The sequence below is a fragment of the Aptenodytes forsteri genome, unplaced genomic scaffold, assembly GCF_000699145.1.
Source record: "Aptenodytes forsteri isolate BGI_AS27 unplaced genomic scaffold, ASM69914v1 Scaffold255, whole genome shotgun sequence".
Taxonomy (NCBI): domain Eukaryota; kingdom Metazoa; phylum Chordata; class Aves; order Sphenisciformes; family Spheniscidae; genus Aptenodytes; species Aptenodytes forsteri.
In genome coordinates, this window is record NW_008794888.1 from 8,245,238 (window position 1) to 8,262,621 (window position 17,384).

Consider the following 17,384-nt stretch of genomic DNA (forward strand, 5'->3'; position numbering starts at 1 on the left):
CAGCCTTCTCAGTCGGTAGAGCATGGGAAGCTGAAAAGTCCTTGACTAGTGTAAGCACTACTCAGCAACAACTAAACCATCGGTGTGTTATCAACATTATTCTCATGCTAAATCCAAAGCACAGCACTGTACCAGCTACTAGGAAGAAAATTAACTCTATCCCAGCTGAAACTAGGACAGGGCACAGCAGGCCATAGGCACAGCAGGCCATAGCTTTTTACTGAAATCTTTGAGCAGCCTTGGATTCATTATGATCCCAATACTGTGTGCAGTACTGGAAAAGACTGTGCATAGGCATCCAGTGCTGTGGAAGCAGTGGAAGACAACAGCCTTGTTTTAGCTTTGTGCTTAAAGAGAAGTGGTGATATGTTTTGTTATGTATAATATGTCATCGCTTCATTAATGTGTGTATAGTAACTTACTTGTTTATATTCTGTCTCCAAAGAGCTGGAATGCAAAGCCAAACCTACCTGTCCTAACAGCAGTTCCTTCTGCCCCAGTCTTAGTGGAAATAGAAGACCTCCCAAGGAGCCCAGGAGCCAGCCAGCAAGACAAGAAGTGGTATGTTCTGCTTTGCTGGGAAATGAATTTTGCTTGCTTATGCATGATTTAAGTGACTGTTTCTTTATCTGCACTTAAATAAGCTACCTTCCTTGTACCTTTAACGTAAGTTGACAGTCAAGTTAGTGATGATGCAGCTGATTTGTTGCTGTGAATGTAGTGTGGGGAGGTGAGGACAACAGGCTTAGACACTGCCAACCAGAAGAAAATTTCTTCAGGGGCTGAAAAAATGATTAAATCAGGAACAGCATTTCAAGTCTTGGAGAGAGCTGGGTCCTTCTGATGTGTCATAATACTCCTTGTAACCCTTTGCTTGGTATCATGGGGCCCAAGGACTTATCTTGATCCTTAATAAAATGTAGAACCTTGTAAACCGGTATCCTTGTGAATCTCTTTTGAACCTTTTGAAATGAGTAAGCTGATTTTTTTTCATTATCTCGGGGAGAATGGAAGCTTGAGGAGAATGACACAAGCTGAAGATAAGAGCTTTGATTTCATGTAATCAGAGTATTTGTTTTATGGATTGGATGCATCTCAAAATGAGGATGATTTGTTTGAAGATAAATGTACCATATAATTTATCTTTTCTTAAAGTAATTCTATATTGCAAAGCTATTTCAAAACCAAAACTGACATATATCAACCCAGTACTTGTGCACACATTGTCTTAACTTTTTCAGCTTCTTGTGCATTCAGAGGCAGTATGGCTTATCGTAGAAGGGTAATTCTGGTTTCTGCAAGACTCTCCAGGAGCAGCAGTGATGGAATGGAGTGACACAAAAGCTCTTATCCTAAGCATTTTCAGCCCTCAAAAGAAAAGATCCTTCTCCCATTGCCTGGCATATGAACCTACTTTGCTTCAGTATCTCTTAAAAGTAGATGATACCTGTTTCTGAAAGTGCAATGGCAAATGTACTTTAATTTTGTATGTCTTATTGATTAAAGACTTTTAATACTATGGATTTTAGATTATAAGGGGGATGATAATTCTGCTTTATCTGTTGCATTTTATTGAAGTTTCAATCAGAACATATGATCAATGCTGTTTTTCTTTCTTTTGCCCTTGATTTGTCTAGTATCTGAAATCTGTGCTTGTCTATGGTGAGATCCTGTTGATCGCTCGATTCCTTCCGTGGTGGTGGGTGAAAGGTGGTGGTTTCTTTATTCTTCAGCATTCTCAGTATGGTTTTATTTTTGTTCTTTTGGTCTAATTGCAAGATGCGTGCTAGAAACCGGTATTTCCTTTGGTGGAAATGTTTGACTCTTGCTCCAAACAGCTCTTCTTGGGTGCTTGATTCGTGCTAGCGTTCTTGCTAGTATTTGCAAGACTTCTGTTGCTTATTGAAATCCTGTTGCTTTTGTTCAGAAGCAGAGAGGACTCTGTAGCCAATCTGTTTCAGTTTTGGTCTTGGTACGCTTGTTTTTAGGATTAAGAACTTGAGCCTGTCTGTCTTAACATTGTCAAGGAGTCTAAGCTTACATGCCAGCTGCCGCAGTATGTAGCTTTTCTATATAAGAGTGGGAGTGAACATAAAATACACCTGCATGTAACCCAAAACAGTATGCTGTAAAGAACATATGGTTCTTGGCAATTGATGAGTTTTAATTGAGAGAGTAATGCTTGTACTGCGTATGTGTTACATTTCTTAGAGACATATCATTATTATTGAAGGCAGTTGTCTTCTGGCAAAGGGGTTTTATTGTGTTCACTGGAAACAGTACTGCCTGTAATTAAGGGCAAATCCAGCTGTAGGAAGAAGACAACAGTTTGGAGCTGAGTCAGCAATTGAGCTACATTCTGGTTTCCTAGATGGGAAGTGGGGTTAGGCTAATATAATTGCCAGAACATACCTATTTATTGTGGGGGCTGTGACTTGGCTATTGCGCCTTCAAGTCTTGATGTCTCGATGCCACTAACAAAATCTCTTTTCAACTGCTGCTGTCCTTAATTGGCCTGTTTCTGCATGAATTATCTTTGCTTCCTGTCAGAAAAATAGTCTTCTTTTAGAGAGAGTTTGCCAAGGATTGTTGAGGACACCAAAATCTTTTGGACTGGGGATTTTGTAGATGGTTAAATTGAAGGGGTTTAGAAGTAAGGTCCCGACCTCTTGAGTTTCCGTACTCTGCTTGGCAGATGCCCGTATTGGCTACCTTGCAGCTTATATCCCTTCCTAATGTCAATGTTTCCTTTAATTTAAAATGTTACTGCTGCAGCTGCCAACAGCAATTGTGCCAGATCGTAGACAGTACTTTGCCAGATAGGAAGGATTTTAGTGGGGTTTTTTTTTTTTTTTTCCCCTTTGCTCCATTCCTGTAAAATTGTCAGTACAGGAAAACTGCTGGTCTGGATGGACTGAAAATGGTCTGGAATATTAGCTGCAAGGCTGGGAAGCCTAAAACACAATCAGCGTCTTTCTAGCTTTAGTCTTTTCTCAAGAAGCTGTTTCTGTGCTGAGATAGGACAGGAGACAAAGGATTAATAATTTTTTCCATATTATGGAATAAGTAGGGGTGGGTTTGGTTGGTTGGTTGGGTTTTTTTGCTTGCTAGTGGATGTAGCTTTCACTTAACTGCTTAAATTAGAGAAATGGGAAAATAACGTAACTGTTGAGGATTGGAGCCTTCAGTATTCATGGGTCACTTCCTCAGCATGTTTCACAAAAACCAAAACTCTGAATTTACCCATGGGTGACCTTTATATAAATCCTCTCTCTTTTCTAAAGGAGGACTATCCCTGAGTGTTAATCATTTACTGCTGTTGTGAATCCTGCATGCTTTTCTGCTTCCCTGCCTTAACACGTGTGATCTTCCAACTCATGCACTGGCTGCTTGGCTGTTCTGGCAGGGCTGGGAGTGTTAAACCGGGCTTTCTGGAACATGAGAAGGTGGAATTTGAGCTGGGGGCTGTCCAGGACCCCTCTAGATGAACAGCAACAACGTTTCCGCTTTGTTTAGATTTGGGTCATTAAATAGAGAATTTTACATTAAACTGAAGGAATACGTTTGTTTCAGAAATTTCCTTGCTTGAGTAGTTTATGAGAGTGCTTTTTTCCAAGCACCTTTTTTGATACCTGGCTGTACCTTGCATCAGCCTCTCCCAAAACATACCAGTGAAGGATCCTAGTACAACACAGACAACAGTTAATAGATCTTTGTCTATTTTCTAATGTCTTTTAAAATTCAACTGTTTCAGTAAATTGCTTAGCCCTGCTGCTTTGGAGATGCTTTTGTCTAAAGCCTTACTGTTTTCTAGCTGAGAGCTCCTGCATCAAAATACTTTTCAAAACACTGTTTAAAGTGATGAGTGTTCTCCCCTGCTCCTCTTTCTAGCTTTTGGAGAACTTTATTCCAGCTGTGGTATAGACTAGCCATAACTGTGCACGGCATTTCTGTGGTTTTGATTTTAAGAATTCAAAATTTAAAATTTACGAACCATTATGCCTTCATATGCAAAATTTGAAAGCAGGGTCTTAGTTTGTATTGTGACCTTTTTTAAAATGTTAATCAAGTATAGCTACAGTCAGCTTCTTCAGTAGTATTTAGTCCCTTAGTCAACTAAGTTGTGAATGATTTGTGTGTGCTCTACTGTTTGCTCCTGCACAGTAACGCTCATTTCTCCGAGTTTCTATTTTCTTCTCCTTTCTTTTTTTTTAACTTGCATTAGAATCAGCATTTTCCAGTGACTTTGAAAACTGGTGTTGCTTATAGATGCTTGTTTCAGGTGTACATTTAGAGCTGCCATTTAAACCCTTTCAGCTTCCTGCAAATAAAATGCGCTGTATACTTGGGAGGTCTGTGCCTCCATCATGTTATTTTCTCCCATCTGTAAAACGTGCATAGTTCTTGCTCAGTTTTGTGAAGTGCTTTGAAATATGAAGTGCTTTTCATTTGGTAAGTGTAGACAACGTATACATGAGATAACTTAACCTGTCATTTCAGACTTCTGCAAAAACGTGCATGATACTGAGCAGAAAAGGGGTTTATTTGACAGTATCGTCATGTACACGTATACTTGCATGCCTCTTTCCTTCAGTATTTACCTTCCAGCAATGCCCTTTTTCCTTGCCTTTTCACATCAATCTTCTTGTCTTTACCTTTGCTTTACTTTTCCACCCTCTTTCTCATCCATACCTGTTTACTAATTGTGCCCCCTCCCGCTCCCCAATAATCCAGGCCCTTTGACGCTGCCGACCGCTGTCAACGTGGTGGAAACCTGTGGGACGCGTGGGCCCCGCCGAGGACCCGCGCTGCAGACGGACAGTACACCGCTTTTGTCCATGAGCGCAATGTGAAGAATGCAGGAATGCATAGCGGTGCTGGTACCTATGCTGTCCAAACCACCATGACCAGTCTCTGAGACGTGGGCCTTTCTGGAGCTTGAGACTGCTTTCTAGCAGAGGCTGGAAAATTGCATTTTGAGCTGTCTCTGAGATAAGGACAACGGACCCAAAGCTGACTATAGAGGGGGGAAAAAAACTTTTATTACGAAGGCTCTGCATATCGTGCTGTTGGTATTTAGTCTTTAAAGAAAAAATAACATATAGACCAGAAGCCACCCGTCACTCTTGCATTAAAAAGAGTATATATGTATATTTTTAATTGTGTTAAGGTTTTTCTTAATGATTGAAAGATTAATTTTATTTTTTTTTTTAGCTGGGTTTAACTTTGAGAGCCATGCAGGAAGTCACGTTTGTAATAAAACTACATATGCAACTAGTGGGTTATAATGCGGTTTCAAAAATCTTAGAGAGACAGAGGATGGAACTGCCCCTCCTTTTGAACCATGATTATTTAAAAATATCTAAGATAGATGGTTGATCTGAAAACTAACCTTTTTTTTTTTAACAAGTCTTCTTCTGAAAAATATTGTTTGGAAATGGAATAGAGTTATTTTAATTTTTTTAAGAATAAAATTATCAGAAATCCTGAAAAGGCAAAGAGTAATTTTTTTTTTTTTTTGCTTTCTAGAAATTTTTTTTCCTTTTTTGCTGCTGTGCTCCAGTTGAAATGAAACAGAAATATTTCCTGACAAACACCAGCCTACCATATGATTCACGAGGTTAATTGTTAAGTCAGAGGTTAAGACTCCAGCTTGATGGCTCATTGGTGTTCTTGGGGGCCTTTAACAATGTGAAGAACTACCTTTAACCTTGAATGCACTGTGTTTCCACATGTTTTCTGAAGTTAGCTGCTTTTAAGTTGCAATGTTCTTTTCCTATTTAAAAAATAAAAGAGGAAAAGTTGTGGTAGAGCGCTTTTAAAATTCACTTATATTTGGCTTTTAGGATAAAGAAGGTGTTTGAATGATTTTCAAATTGTTTGAATAAGTTTCAAATTGCCACAGAGCCCAGAAATACAAAAGCGTTGTTTTCAGATATCCAGCCCCAAAGAACCAAGAAAGTAAGTCTCAGCCAGGACATAACTTAATATTGCCCGAGATATCTTGGCCTCCTCACCCTTGCAATCTGACGGGGGAAAGAAATTGCTAATGAAATATGAGTCTCTATTTTACAACTCTGCTTAAAACAAAAAAGAATATGCAAGCTACATATTAAAGATCTGTGGGATCTACAGATGTGATTAGAGCAATCTGTTGTGCTATTTTTAGTTTTAGATTTTGCAAGGTGGATGTTGTAAACTTCTGGAGTTTACAACATTTGTTGCAAACCTATTTATTATTTATAAAGTTGCATATGAATAGGCAAATGAAACCAGGTGTTTTAACTTCAAAATATTGTATAAATTCTGTGTAGATGAGGGAGAAGCTGCCACTAATTTGAGTGGAGGAATTTGGGGTAGTTTTGTATTTAAAATGCAGGAACGTTGTTGCAATAACAAGTCACTGCTTTATCGCAGAGCTTTAAGTTCAGATGTGCTTATGTAGTGGTCAGGCCACTGCAAGTAGTGGCTGACTCCTCGGGTATCAGAGAAGTTTTGTGTAGCTATCATGGAATTAAATAGTTGAGGTTGGAAGACGCCTCTGGAGATCATGTAGGTCCACCCTCATGCTAAAAGCAGGGTTGAGTGGAGCAGGTTGCTCAGGACCATGCCAGCCAGATTTTGGGTATCTCCAAAGATGGAGACTTCACACCCTCTCTGAGCGACCTGTTCTGGTGTTTGACCAGCCTCACAGCAAAAAAGAGTGTTTTTTCTTGTGTTTAAGTGGAATCTCCTGTATTTCAGTTTGTGCCCATTGCCTCTTGTCCTGTCTCTGGGCTCACTTGAGAAGAGTCTGGCTGTTGTCTTTACACCCCCCCATCAGGTTTTTTACACACTGGTAAGATCCTCCTGAGCTTTCTTTTCTCCAGGCTGAACAGTCCCAGCTCTCTCAGCCTCTCCTCCTATGTCAGATGCTCCAGACCCTTTATTGTCTTCGTGGCCCTTTGCTGCACTCCCTCCAGTATGTCCACGTTTCTCTTGTCCTGGGGAGCCCAGAGCTGTGCACAGCACTCCAGGGGTGTCTCACCAGTTCTGATTAGAGTCCTGGGTGTCCCAGCTGCCTGCAGTGTGCTAACTGCCACAGGCTGCCCTGGGATTAACTGCAAGTTTGGTAATTAAAGCTTTGGCTAAAGTTTTCATAGTAGATTTTTTGCATGACAGCGGAACTAGTTCAGATTCAGGACAGGGGAAGCAACCCTGGTTGCCTGAAATCCATCTACCTTTAGAATTGAGTGTTTTAGTATGGTATATGTTTCATGCTTTTGCCATGTGGCTTTTAATCTTCCATACATCCTGAGGGTCGATTTTGCTCTGTGCTGGGCTTATTTTAGTGTGACTTCATTGACTTGGGGAGAATTATTATCCTGGTTTCCACTAGGGTAAGTGACAGCTCTCAATAGCAGACGGAGAAATTGTACCACACTAGTACCAACAACACCTAGCTGCATTTTTTACAGTGACAGGTCACGTGCTCTAGGAATAGCATTGAGGAAACACATGGCTGTCTTTCTAAACAGTATGGTGGTGACAGATCTTTGCTTAATATCCACAAAGGTTCTGCAGCCAGCACCTTTTCCTAAGGGTGTTTCCTTTCCTTTCCTGTAGTTGTTGACTTGCGTATATTACGCTATGTCAGTATATGGAATTATCTTCAAACAAATGGGAGACAGCAGAAGTCTTGGAATATGGGACTCAGCCTGCTTGATTAGAAACTGAGTGCACGTGAACAGTCTCCATTTGTAGGATCATACATCCCCAGGATTTTTTCTTTTGCTTTCCTCACTTTAAATGGAAAAGGAGGTTCTTTTTTCTGAATATTTTGTATTTTTGTTTAGGAAAAAAAATAATCTGAAAAGATGACAGGCTTAAATTTACTACTCTTCTTACCTTCAGGTACAACATTGAATGTCCCAAAATGAAGGAAATGAACAAAGAATGTCATACTATTGTACTACCTTGCAGAGTCAGTGTGAGAAACTATGCAGTGTCACTACCAGTTTCAAAAAATAAATTAGCTTGTATGGTGCTCCATGATGTTTCAAGTGAGATTACTTGCAAAAGAATTATCTCTTTTGCAACAGACTTGGATAGTTAATGTATTTTGCAGATTGTATCTCACAAACTAGAATGAGGTATTGTTTTTGCTTTTCAGCTAGGAAATTAAAAAAAAAAATCATACCCTTTGTAACTGACAGCTTTCTCGGTCACGTTATGCATTGTATGCTGTATGGTACGTACTAATATCAATATATTTGTCAGGCAAAAAGAAGAAATAATGCAGTAGCTAACTCCCTTAACTGTGGGAGTTCCCTGAGCATGTAACGACTTCTGTTTGATTTATTACTGGGCTGACAAACCTTTCCAGGCACTAAAACCCTTTGATTATTCCTACATTCATAATTATTTGTATGGCTTGAACTCCTGGTATAATTTATCAGCTTGTCCCTCAGAATATTTCTTAAAATACGCTGATAGAAGTTGATTCTGAAGACACAAAACCTGGCACTTACTACTACGCAGAGTTCAAATATCCCTTTGTATGTGGGTAAATGGAGGAACGTGGAAAGCTAACGCCCATTTCATTCTTGAGTACTGCATACTGACTATCGTAGAAGTTCTGCTTTTCCTGGGAAGCCTTTTATTATTTCCTTTATGATTGGCATGACAGTTCACCAGTGTTTTGTAAGAGAAGTCAGAAATTCTGTGCAGTGATGAAAATGAAGTCTCTTGTGCTGTTTACTTCCGTAGTCTGGCCGTTTATGAAGGCTGCATGGTAGACTTCCTGCTGGTGCTCTGAAGAGGGTGAAGAATCTGGGTGACCTCAAACAATTTAATGTTCTCTGGGGAACTCGTCTTTTGTGCCTGCAAATTCCAGTGGCTGAGGGTCTCCCTAGTATGACTTTCCTCTTGTGACTCTGCCTATCTCAGGGTGGCTAAGTAGGTGTTTCAGTGGGTCTGAAGGCAAAATGGGGTCAATTCCTACTTGAATCTTGGCTTAGGAGGCTTCTCTTGGGTCTGCCTAAAATTCATTTAGTTTCCTTGAGACCCTGCTGTGATGCAGGGGTGAAGCTGCCGGGACTCACCTCAGTTGTCCTTGCTACCTCAGCTGTCCTCCATCCCGTGGCACAAATGGCAATAAGGTTTCCTACAAACTTTCATCACCTTAATGTAAGTAGTACACTGCTTTTGGAGCAACACTAGACATTGCGTGTGCCATTTGAATATGCCGCCAGATTTCAAGACTGCCCTTATTTCTAGTGGGCAGGTTTTTGAATGAACTCTCTTGTCTGTCTAGTAAATGTTACTGCAGTTGTCATAGGGGGGAAAAAAGGCTAGTGTAATTATCCTAGCAATTTTCTAATGAAGATAAATTTCATTTTTCACGCATTTTCTCTCCACTGTGCTGCAATGCTAAGAAAAGCGTTAGAAGATTACAGCACAAAGAAGAGTTACTGGTGCTCTACATCACCTCTCTTATGTGGAGTTCATAGGAGCTTATACCTAGTTCCTTCAACATGTCATGGCATCAGCATCTCTCTGTGCTGCAGGCAAAATCTGAACTTCCTACACTGGTTGTCATATTAAACATTTGGGAGGCTATTTACAGAAAACTGTCAGCAAATAGGAAGAAAAGTGTTGGCTTCGTGTGAAGGTTATAAAACATTTTCACTTTCATGCATAGGCATCCTCTGATAGTAAGGTACGGGATTCAGTCTCACTTTGTTGCCTTAATTGGAAGAGCATCTATTCCTGCCTATTTCTTCTAATAATTGAAATTCTATGTATCCATCATTCCCCCTTTGCAAGACTATCTGCTGCTTGCCATTTCCCATTATGGGTGTACAGAGAGGCTGTACAGTAGGTTGAAAGGTTTCCTATTATTTGCTTTGCTAGTAGCTTCTTATTCCACCACTTTTAAGAGAATCAAGCAAGTGACCTCAGTTTGCCTCATGGCAATTAATTGTCTTAAGATGATTTGTACATTATTAGCACTAAAACAGTGATATCCTGTAATCTGTTTCCAGAGGTATATATTTAACATTGGAAGGATTCTTTTGGGTGCTTAAGCTGGAGGGTGGAGTTTTTCCCTGGAGCCTCTAGTGACAACAGGGGACTGCTTCCAAATTCCAGGGGCTGGAGGGAGGCAGGGGGCATTAACCTGTTAGCGATAAGGGAGAAGCTGGTCTGAACTGTCAAGTAGGAAGCGTCTCTGTCCGTGCATAAGGGTAAGTTCTCTTGTGGTGGATACTTGCTTGGTATCATTGTTCTCGTATTTGGGACAGGACTTTGAAAAGTGATAAATTTTTCTTCTTAAACCAATATTGCAACCAAACTGTATGTAAGTATGATTGTTGATTGAAATGGGCGACAGTCAAACTGCAGTTGTGTGTGCAGGTTGTCTGATTAACCATCATGTTCTGCAGCAGCTGTTTTTTCCATATTCGTTACAGTTTTCTGTTAGGATGGCTTTAGCTGTTCCTGAACTTTGAAGAGAGATGAGATTCCTGACTGCACAACATAAGCATCATAGTATAACTTTTGGTTTTGTAATTGTTTTTCTATTTTCATTGGAAATACAGATGGTAGGACAAAATAAAAAGGAGACATTTCCATTAGAAAGCAAAGGAGGTGAAACAAGTGATCCTAACAGGGTACAGAGTACATGCTGTGGTTCACTTAAAATATTGTGACTGCTAAGGTTTCATTCATGTCTCTGCCCAAGTTAACAAAACTGAAACTAGTTATAGGTATGCCTAACCATAACATAGTGTCAATGCAGACCTATGCAGTGCACCCTTCTGCCCTCTATTCTGCTTACAAGTGTTGGGCAAAGTGCTGTACAAGTAGCTTTTTGTTAACAGTATCAACTTCCCTTCCCCTAACTTATCTTTTTCTCTTGTAAAAATCCTAAAGTGTACCTTGACTTTGTTAGAAAAACTTCAGATGTTTGTTCCAAAAAGTGTATTTAATGGATAAAATCTTCCCTCCTTCTCTCTTCACTTTTTCCACTGCTATGTGATGAAGCAGCAGGCAGTGTGGACCTGTTTTGTTATGAAGTCAGTTCTTCTACAGACATGAAATGTTCCCTTTTTTTTTTTTTAAACTCACTGAAAGCCAATGTCTATTAGTTACCTGAAACAGTTTTTACAGAATGTGTCTGGTTCCCAGAAGACAGCTTGAAAAAAGAGATTGCGTGTGTTAAAGCTTTTTCTTGTTACAGGAAGAGTGGTAACATGATTCTGCGTATCTGTGCCCATCTTTCTGCCTTTGCAGTGTACCTCTTGTTGATTTGCTAGACAGCACGGAGTTGCCAGAAACTTGTGTTGATGATGCCGTAGGCCGTCCAGTTGTTGGCTTGGCAACAGGAGATTCAGAAGAGGCTGTTAGTTGCCCTTATCCTGGCACAAAGGAAACAGCTGCTGAAAAAGCAGACTCTGATCGTAAGCAAACTTAAGGATTTTTCCCTATTATCATGACATGTGGGGTCCAAGTTAACTGATTAGGTTGTTAGAGGTTTTTTCCTTACAAAAATCCAGAAGTGTTTTAGAAAGCTCCCTTAGATTATATGCATAAGGACAGTTTTGCCCACCACTGGGACAACAAAGTCAGTCAGCTCTCCCCGTTTCAGATGGAAGCAGCTCATTTCCAAGGACAGAGGTGCAAGGGAAAAGTTACAGTTCTTCATGAGATCTGACTTTAGCCACAAATACAGTGAAGTGCAACCATCTGAGCAATTAACTCTTGCTGCTTGCTCGTTCGCTGTGAGGATGGCTGGGTAAATGAACTTGCAGCAGTGCAGAGTGTTGTCATTAGGTACATACAGTCTGTAGGCTTGAAAGTTGCATTCAAGGTTGAGCAAGTAGCTTCCCCGTCCCTGTGCTTTTTTCCACAACTGTAAAACCATATAATTAGTGCTCAGGAAGAATGCAAGTTACAAGTCAAATAACTCCACAGTGACATTAGGAAGATATCTTTTCTGTCTTTTTCAGCATTTGAAGACACGTTCCTAAAACTGAAACAGTTGGAGACAGAGCACAGCAGCCCCGTGCCAGCCGAGCGTCCCAACGTAAACATAAACATACAGGTACTTGGGATTCATTCTTCCTGGCAGAGTCGCTGAGTTTTGTTCAAATCATTCTGAACAGTCTTTCACTTACCTTGAGCCATTTGCAAGATTTTTAAGAATACGAGTGAGTAATATTGGGGATAGTAAAGGAAATACAAATGCTTTGTTACATATAAACCTGCGTGTGACAGGGCAGTGAGATAAAGATGGGGGGCAGAGGGGCACGTGCGCGTATGCAGACTGTGGCCTGGTGAAATTTTCTAAAATCAATGGGAGTAAAAGGCATAAACACTTGAAATGTTCCTCAGTTGTCTTTATCTGTAGGTTCCCAAGTGTACGGTGTTGTATAGTTCACCCTCATTTTTGAGGGGGTGAGCTGCTTTCCTGGTGTTTTTCAGTTGCCTTTGGTAACCCTCCCAGAACATTGTTTTGACGTTTTGTTTTGAGTCAAGTTTGCTGGTGATCCGTCCCTCCTGTTAAGTAACCAGTTTTTACCTGCTCTCTGAAGTAGGTGTTAGTGCTCTGTGTGTTTACATAGAGAGGAGTGATGTGGTTTGATTTAGTGCTCTCATAAATCCTTTTGAGCAAGTCAGGCTGCATTTCCACCAGCAGCTGAGCCAAAGTACGAGCTTCAGTGCCCTGAACAGGGCGAGGGCTCTCCTCTCCCTCACTCCTTTTTGCTCTTCCTTCCCCGGCTTCCTTCTCTCCTCCGTCACCTCCAGGAATCGTTGCATGTTTCAGTGAACCAATGTAGCCTACAAAATGGCAAACAAAAAATTTTTTGCCTTTTTTGTTTTGAACTTTTTGTTAAGGTGTTGGGTTTTTTTGGTTTTGTTTGTTTTGGTTTTTTAAGTTGTTAAATCGTGAGCTAAATAGGTTCATGGAAGGGGTCAAAGAAATGCCAGAGCCATAGTGAAAATAAGTAGTGTTGCTAGAAGGGATGGAGAGGACGGGAATCCTCCCTTACAACAGCAGTGAACTTTCATAGATTCACTGGTTATCAGACAACTGCACCCATGCAAGATACTATTCTTTTTTTTTTAATGAGTTTTAAAAAATTTGGAATTTAGATTTCCCTTACTCTGCTTCCCCCGGTGTTAAAGCTTTAGCGCTTTACTGCATTTTGAACAAGCAGAAAGAGTAAAACACCTGGCAGTGTTATCTCTGTTTGTACTACCCTCCCTTGCAGGGAGGCCCGAGGATTTATCTAACTTTCGGTGAAGCAGATATGATTTTTCTTGCTCCCTCAATAGTAAAATGAACCGGTTGCCAGGAGAGGTGTTTAGCAGTACGTGTTTGGGCTGAACCCATTCCTGAGCATTTGTTCCCCCCGCTCCGTGTGAGAGAAGGCTGCTGCTTTGGTATGCTTGGTGCTGCAGGCCGTTTGGCTTTAAGTGTCCCCTTTAAGGACTGTTGTCAGGGATGCCTTGTGCACCTCTCTGCTTGGTGAGTGCATTACAAAGATTACCAAGTCTCTAAGAAGATTAGTCAGTAGCCTATAGGTCTTGTTATGCTGAAACACTGCCTCCGCATAAACTAAAGCAAATGAGCAGAGTTTATTTCAGAATATTTTTGCCGGTTGAGCTCCATTTTAGTTCAGACAAAGAGGGGAAAAAAAAAAATTTAATTGGTTAAATAGAGAGAATGGAGCAAAAGTGTTCAAGCGGTTTTTAAATTGTGGCTGATATATAGTAAGCAAGATAAGATTCCGGTAATGAGCTAATCTAACAAACAGCTGCCAATACAGTACAGTCACAGTTATCCAGCTGCTGTCATATGAGGTGCCAAGTAACTTTGGATATTAGAGGTTACAGATACTGGGGTGGTAGTAACCTGATTAGAGAGCAAGAACATTTGCATGACTGAGAAATACGTGATGTATGGATCAACAGTATGCCAATATGATTCTTTCTTTGGGTAAAAGAGACTTCAGCTTTCAAGAAGGGAGTGCAAATTGTATTATGAAAACATAAGAGTAGATCATCAGTGGTTTTCCTCGGGTAGAAAAGATTGAATAAAGCTTTTCAGCCTATGATGTAGCTTACCAAGAAGTCACTTGAGAGTGTTTGTTTAAAAAGGTAGACAAACATTAGAGACTGTCTTTGTATGCTTTAAAATCTGTATGCTTCAAATTGCAAAGACGTGTAGGTTACAGTAGCACCAAATGAGCACACCCAGTTGCGACTAGAGATGAAGGTTTATGGTTTGGAAATGAGTCCTGAAAAAGGTGACCTAAGAATAACTATTAAAAACACGTTGTTTCCTGCTTTTGAAGGCTGCTTTAGAAAGAATTTCCACTTATGGTGTTTGTTACAAAAATGTACCTATTGGCTCTCCTCCTGCTTACTTCTGTTCGTAAAACAGATGTTTATGGACCTTCTTTTGACTGAACTGAATGGGACTGCAATATATCCACTAAAACCTTGCAATGAGCTTAGATCCTGGAGCTTGCTGTTACCTCAGATGAACAGTGTTACAGTGTTCTCTCTGAAAGTGTGTGATTACAAATTTCAGCATGTCATCTCCCTGAAGTTTTACCAGTGCATAAGATACCTACCTATGTAGAAACAGTTACAGCACATAAAAGGTTTGGTAAAATGCATCGGGGGAAAGCATTAGCCTTTCTGCTTATGAAGGCAGAGCTGCATCCTGAACTTCTTAAGTGACACTGTCAAATGCCAATGAACTGCTCACTTCAGCTTTGTTAATTAAAAATCTTGAACTATTTTCCATCAGGGGTCAGAGGTGGCCTGACAATCATCTTTACGTAATTCTATACTTGCAATCAATCAATCTTGATTGATTTCTTTGATAGGGAAATATTTATCTAGCTATCCGTGTTCTTTCAGAGAAAAAGAGAAATCTTTCTAGAATGAGAACTGGGAAGGGGCGAATGAATAGCTTCATTCTTCACCGCTGCTCCTTGCCAAAATCTGTTGGGATGGAAGAATGTGACTTTGTCCTTTCCCAGCTTTCACTAGTGCAGTGACCAGATCTGACAAAAGAGAGCAAATAGCTCTTAAATACACCGACGCTCCGCTTTCATCAGCTTCTGAAGCGAAATGAACAATGAAAAGTTCACCCTGTTTGCCTGTGTTCGAAGTCTGCTCCAGAGTCAGAAATGCAAGGACGTGAGGGTTTTCTTTTTCTGAATTCATTGTGATCTGTAAACACATGGAAGTTGCTCCAAAATGTGCCTGTATTAGACTCCATCTCCCTGCACAAAGTGATTTTTCAGTGGCACCAGGAACACTGCTCAAAAGCACAAAGGATTGGGATCGCACGCCCTGCTGCCGCCTTCAATCTTTCCTTCCCTTTTTACATCGCTGTCTAGCTCCATATTTGACTGAAGAATAGAGCACAAATATAGTTTGTCTAGTACATGGAAACAATAAAAATTCATAACGAGCTAGAATATTGACAAACCCCAGCAGCCTTACTGTTTTATGTGAACAACTGAAATGTCAATTAGACATCTTGAGGCGTTATCAGGTGCCAAATGCTTTCCCCTCTAGCTACATGCTCTTTCCATTAAAAAACCCAGTAAAACACCAATGCTTTTTTCAAGCACAAAATAGAAAGGATTGAGAAAAATGTATCTTGAATATTGATTGGAATACTTCCCTGGTGGTATAGAACTTATACTTGATTACATTAAAATATTTCCAAATAGTACTGAACTTTTCAAAAGTTGGGAATCTAATCACTAATAGACTAGAGTGACCTAATTAAACTGGTTGTTCAGGTGGAGGAAGCGGAGAGGAAGTTTAACCACACACTGGTGCTTAAAGCACCAGTGTACTCATGTGCTCAGTTAAAATAATCAAATTTACTATATCACTGGTACTGGAATAACGCATTAGAAATTCTGTGCAGGGACTGTTACATACAGCATCTGGTTCGGTGAGGTCCAGTGTAAGGCTTTAAGGATTGTCACAGTTGGGTATGTGACTGTACAAATAATAATAATTCAGTTTTAATTATTCCAGACTTTTGGCAATTCCAGAAGCTTCTCTAAAATAAAAACACTTAAATGTTTAATAATTAATTGTTTTGTTAGCCTTCATGAATTATGTGCATCTCTGAATATCTGCTAGCAATAGTCATGAGCAACACTGGTTGTTGGTCCTCATACCTTTTTATGTTGACAGTGACCCTTGACTATTTTGCAAAGTTCATTGCTGACTAGGGTCAAAATTTTAAAACGGGTTCTCCTTTAGATGGGCTCATAAGTTCCTATTTGGATACCCCGAAAGGTGAATTAGGGGGAGACAAGAAAAGGAGATGTTTTTCCCCTCTCTAAAGACCAAATACCTAGAAGTTCTCACCAGCATTTCCAGTGAACGAAAAAAGCCAAAAGTGGATGGAGAGCTGTGTGGGGGACAGGCATTCACCTCTTTTTAACTTCTCTCCCCTGCTCTCTCTCTGTGCGACGGGCTTCATTCCTTCTGGACAGGCTGCAGTTCGTGCAAGGAGGAGTGCAGCAGGATTGTGCCTGCTCCGGGGCGTGTTGCAGGAATGCAGCACTTGCCTCCAGGAAGGAGCCTGCCTTAGCCAGCGACGGTGGCATATGGGGAGGAAAGCAGGACTCTGTCTCCCCCTGCTGAGTCATACCCCGAGAAGAGAGGTCGCAAGGTTTAGTTTCCACTCAGTTAATTAACTTCTGTCACTAATCAAAGAGCAATTAGTAGATTGAATGCTTAATTAACATTTTATAATTAAGAAATGCAATTCACATAATGAAATATACTGTAGTGAAAGGTATCTCATTTTTAATTGTCTTCATTATGTATCTGGCTGCCAGTTTGCTCTGATATAATCAGTGATGGGAGAGGTGGCTAAGTAGCACATTAAACTGTTGTTCTAATTTATAAATGGATTTTAAGGTAAAAATCTTCCCAGCTTGCATTTGAGAGTGAATTATCAACTTATAGTTAGGCTATACTGATATGATATGATGGCTGCTGTATTGATCTCCTATCAGTAAACTAGGCTGCAAATTTAGGGTCCACTTCAGTTCTTCCACGCTGTATTTTTAGCACAGCACTTTGCATCTCCACTTTTAAGGATTGTGCTTTTTTTACTTTATGTTTTGCTGTGACTTTACAATTGAGTTCCAAAATAAAGGAAAAAATTGCTTTTTCATTTCAGTATAAATCTGCTGACTTTCCTCTCACTCAGAGCCTTCTTGTTATTTAGAGGTGTTAATAAACTTCAGCCCAGACTTTTCCATGTGGGAACTGCTTCTAAAAAAAATTTTTTTTTTTTTTTTTTTTTTTTTTTTTTTTTTTTTTTTTTTTTTAGGTGGGGGGGGGCG

At 40.1% G+C, this 17,384-nt stretch overlaps 1 protein-coding gene across 1 annotated transcript in view; it reads left to right on the top strand.

Annotated features, from left to right (window-relative positions):
• The window catches only part of EPB41L5 (erythrocyte membrane protein band 4.1 like 5), a 74,231-nt gene that overhangs the window by 50,071 nt on the left and 6,776 nt on the right, over positions 1-17,384 (top strand). Inside the window, exons 16-18 of the mRNA XM_009274980.2 lie at positions 446-561; positions 11,275-11,441; positions 11,991-12,085. Coding sequence (XP_009273255.1) covers positions 446-561; positions 11,275-11,441; positions 11,991-12,085 — 378 coding nt within the window. The remainder of the gene's footprint in view (positions 1-445; positions 562-11,274; positions 11,442-11,990; positions 12,086-17,384) is intronic.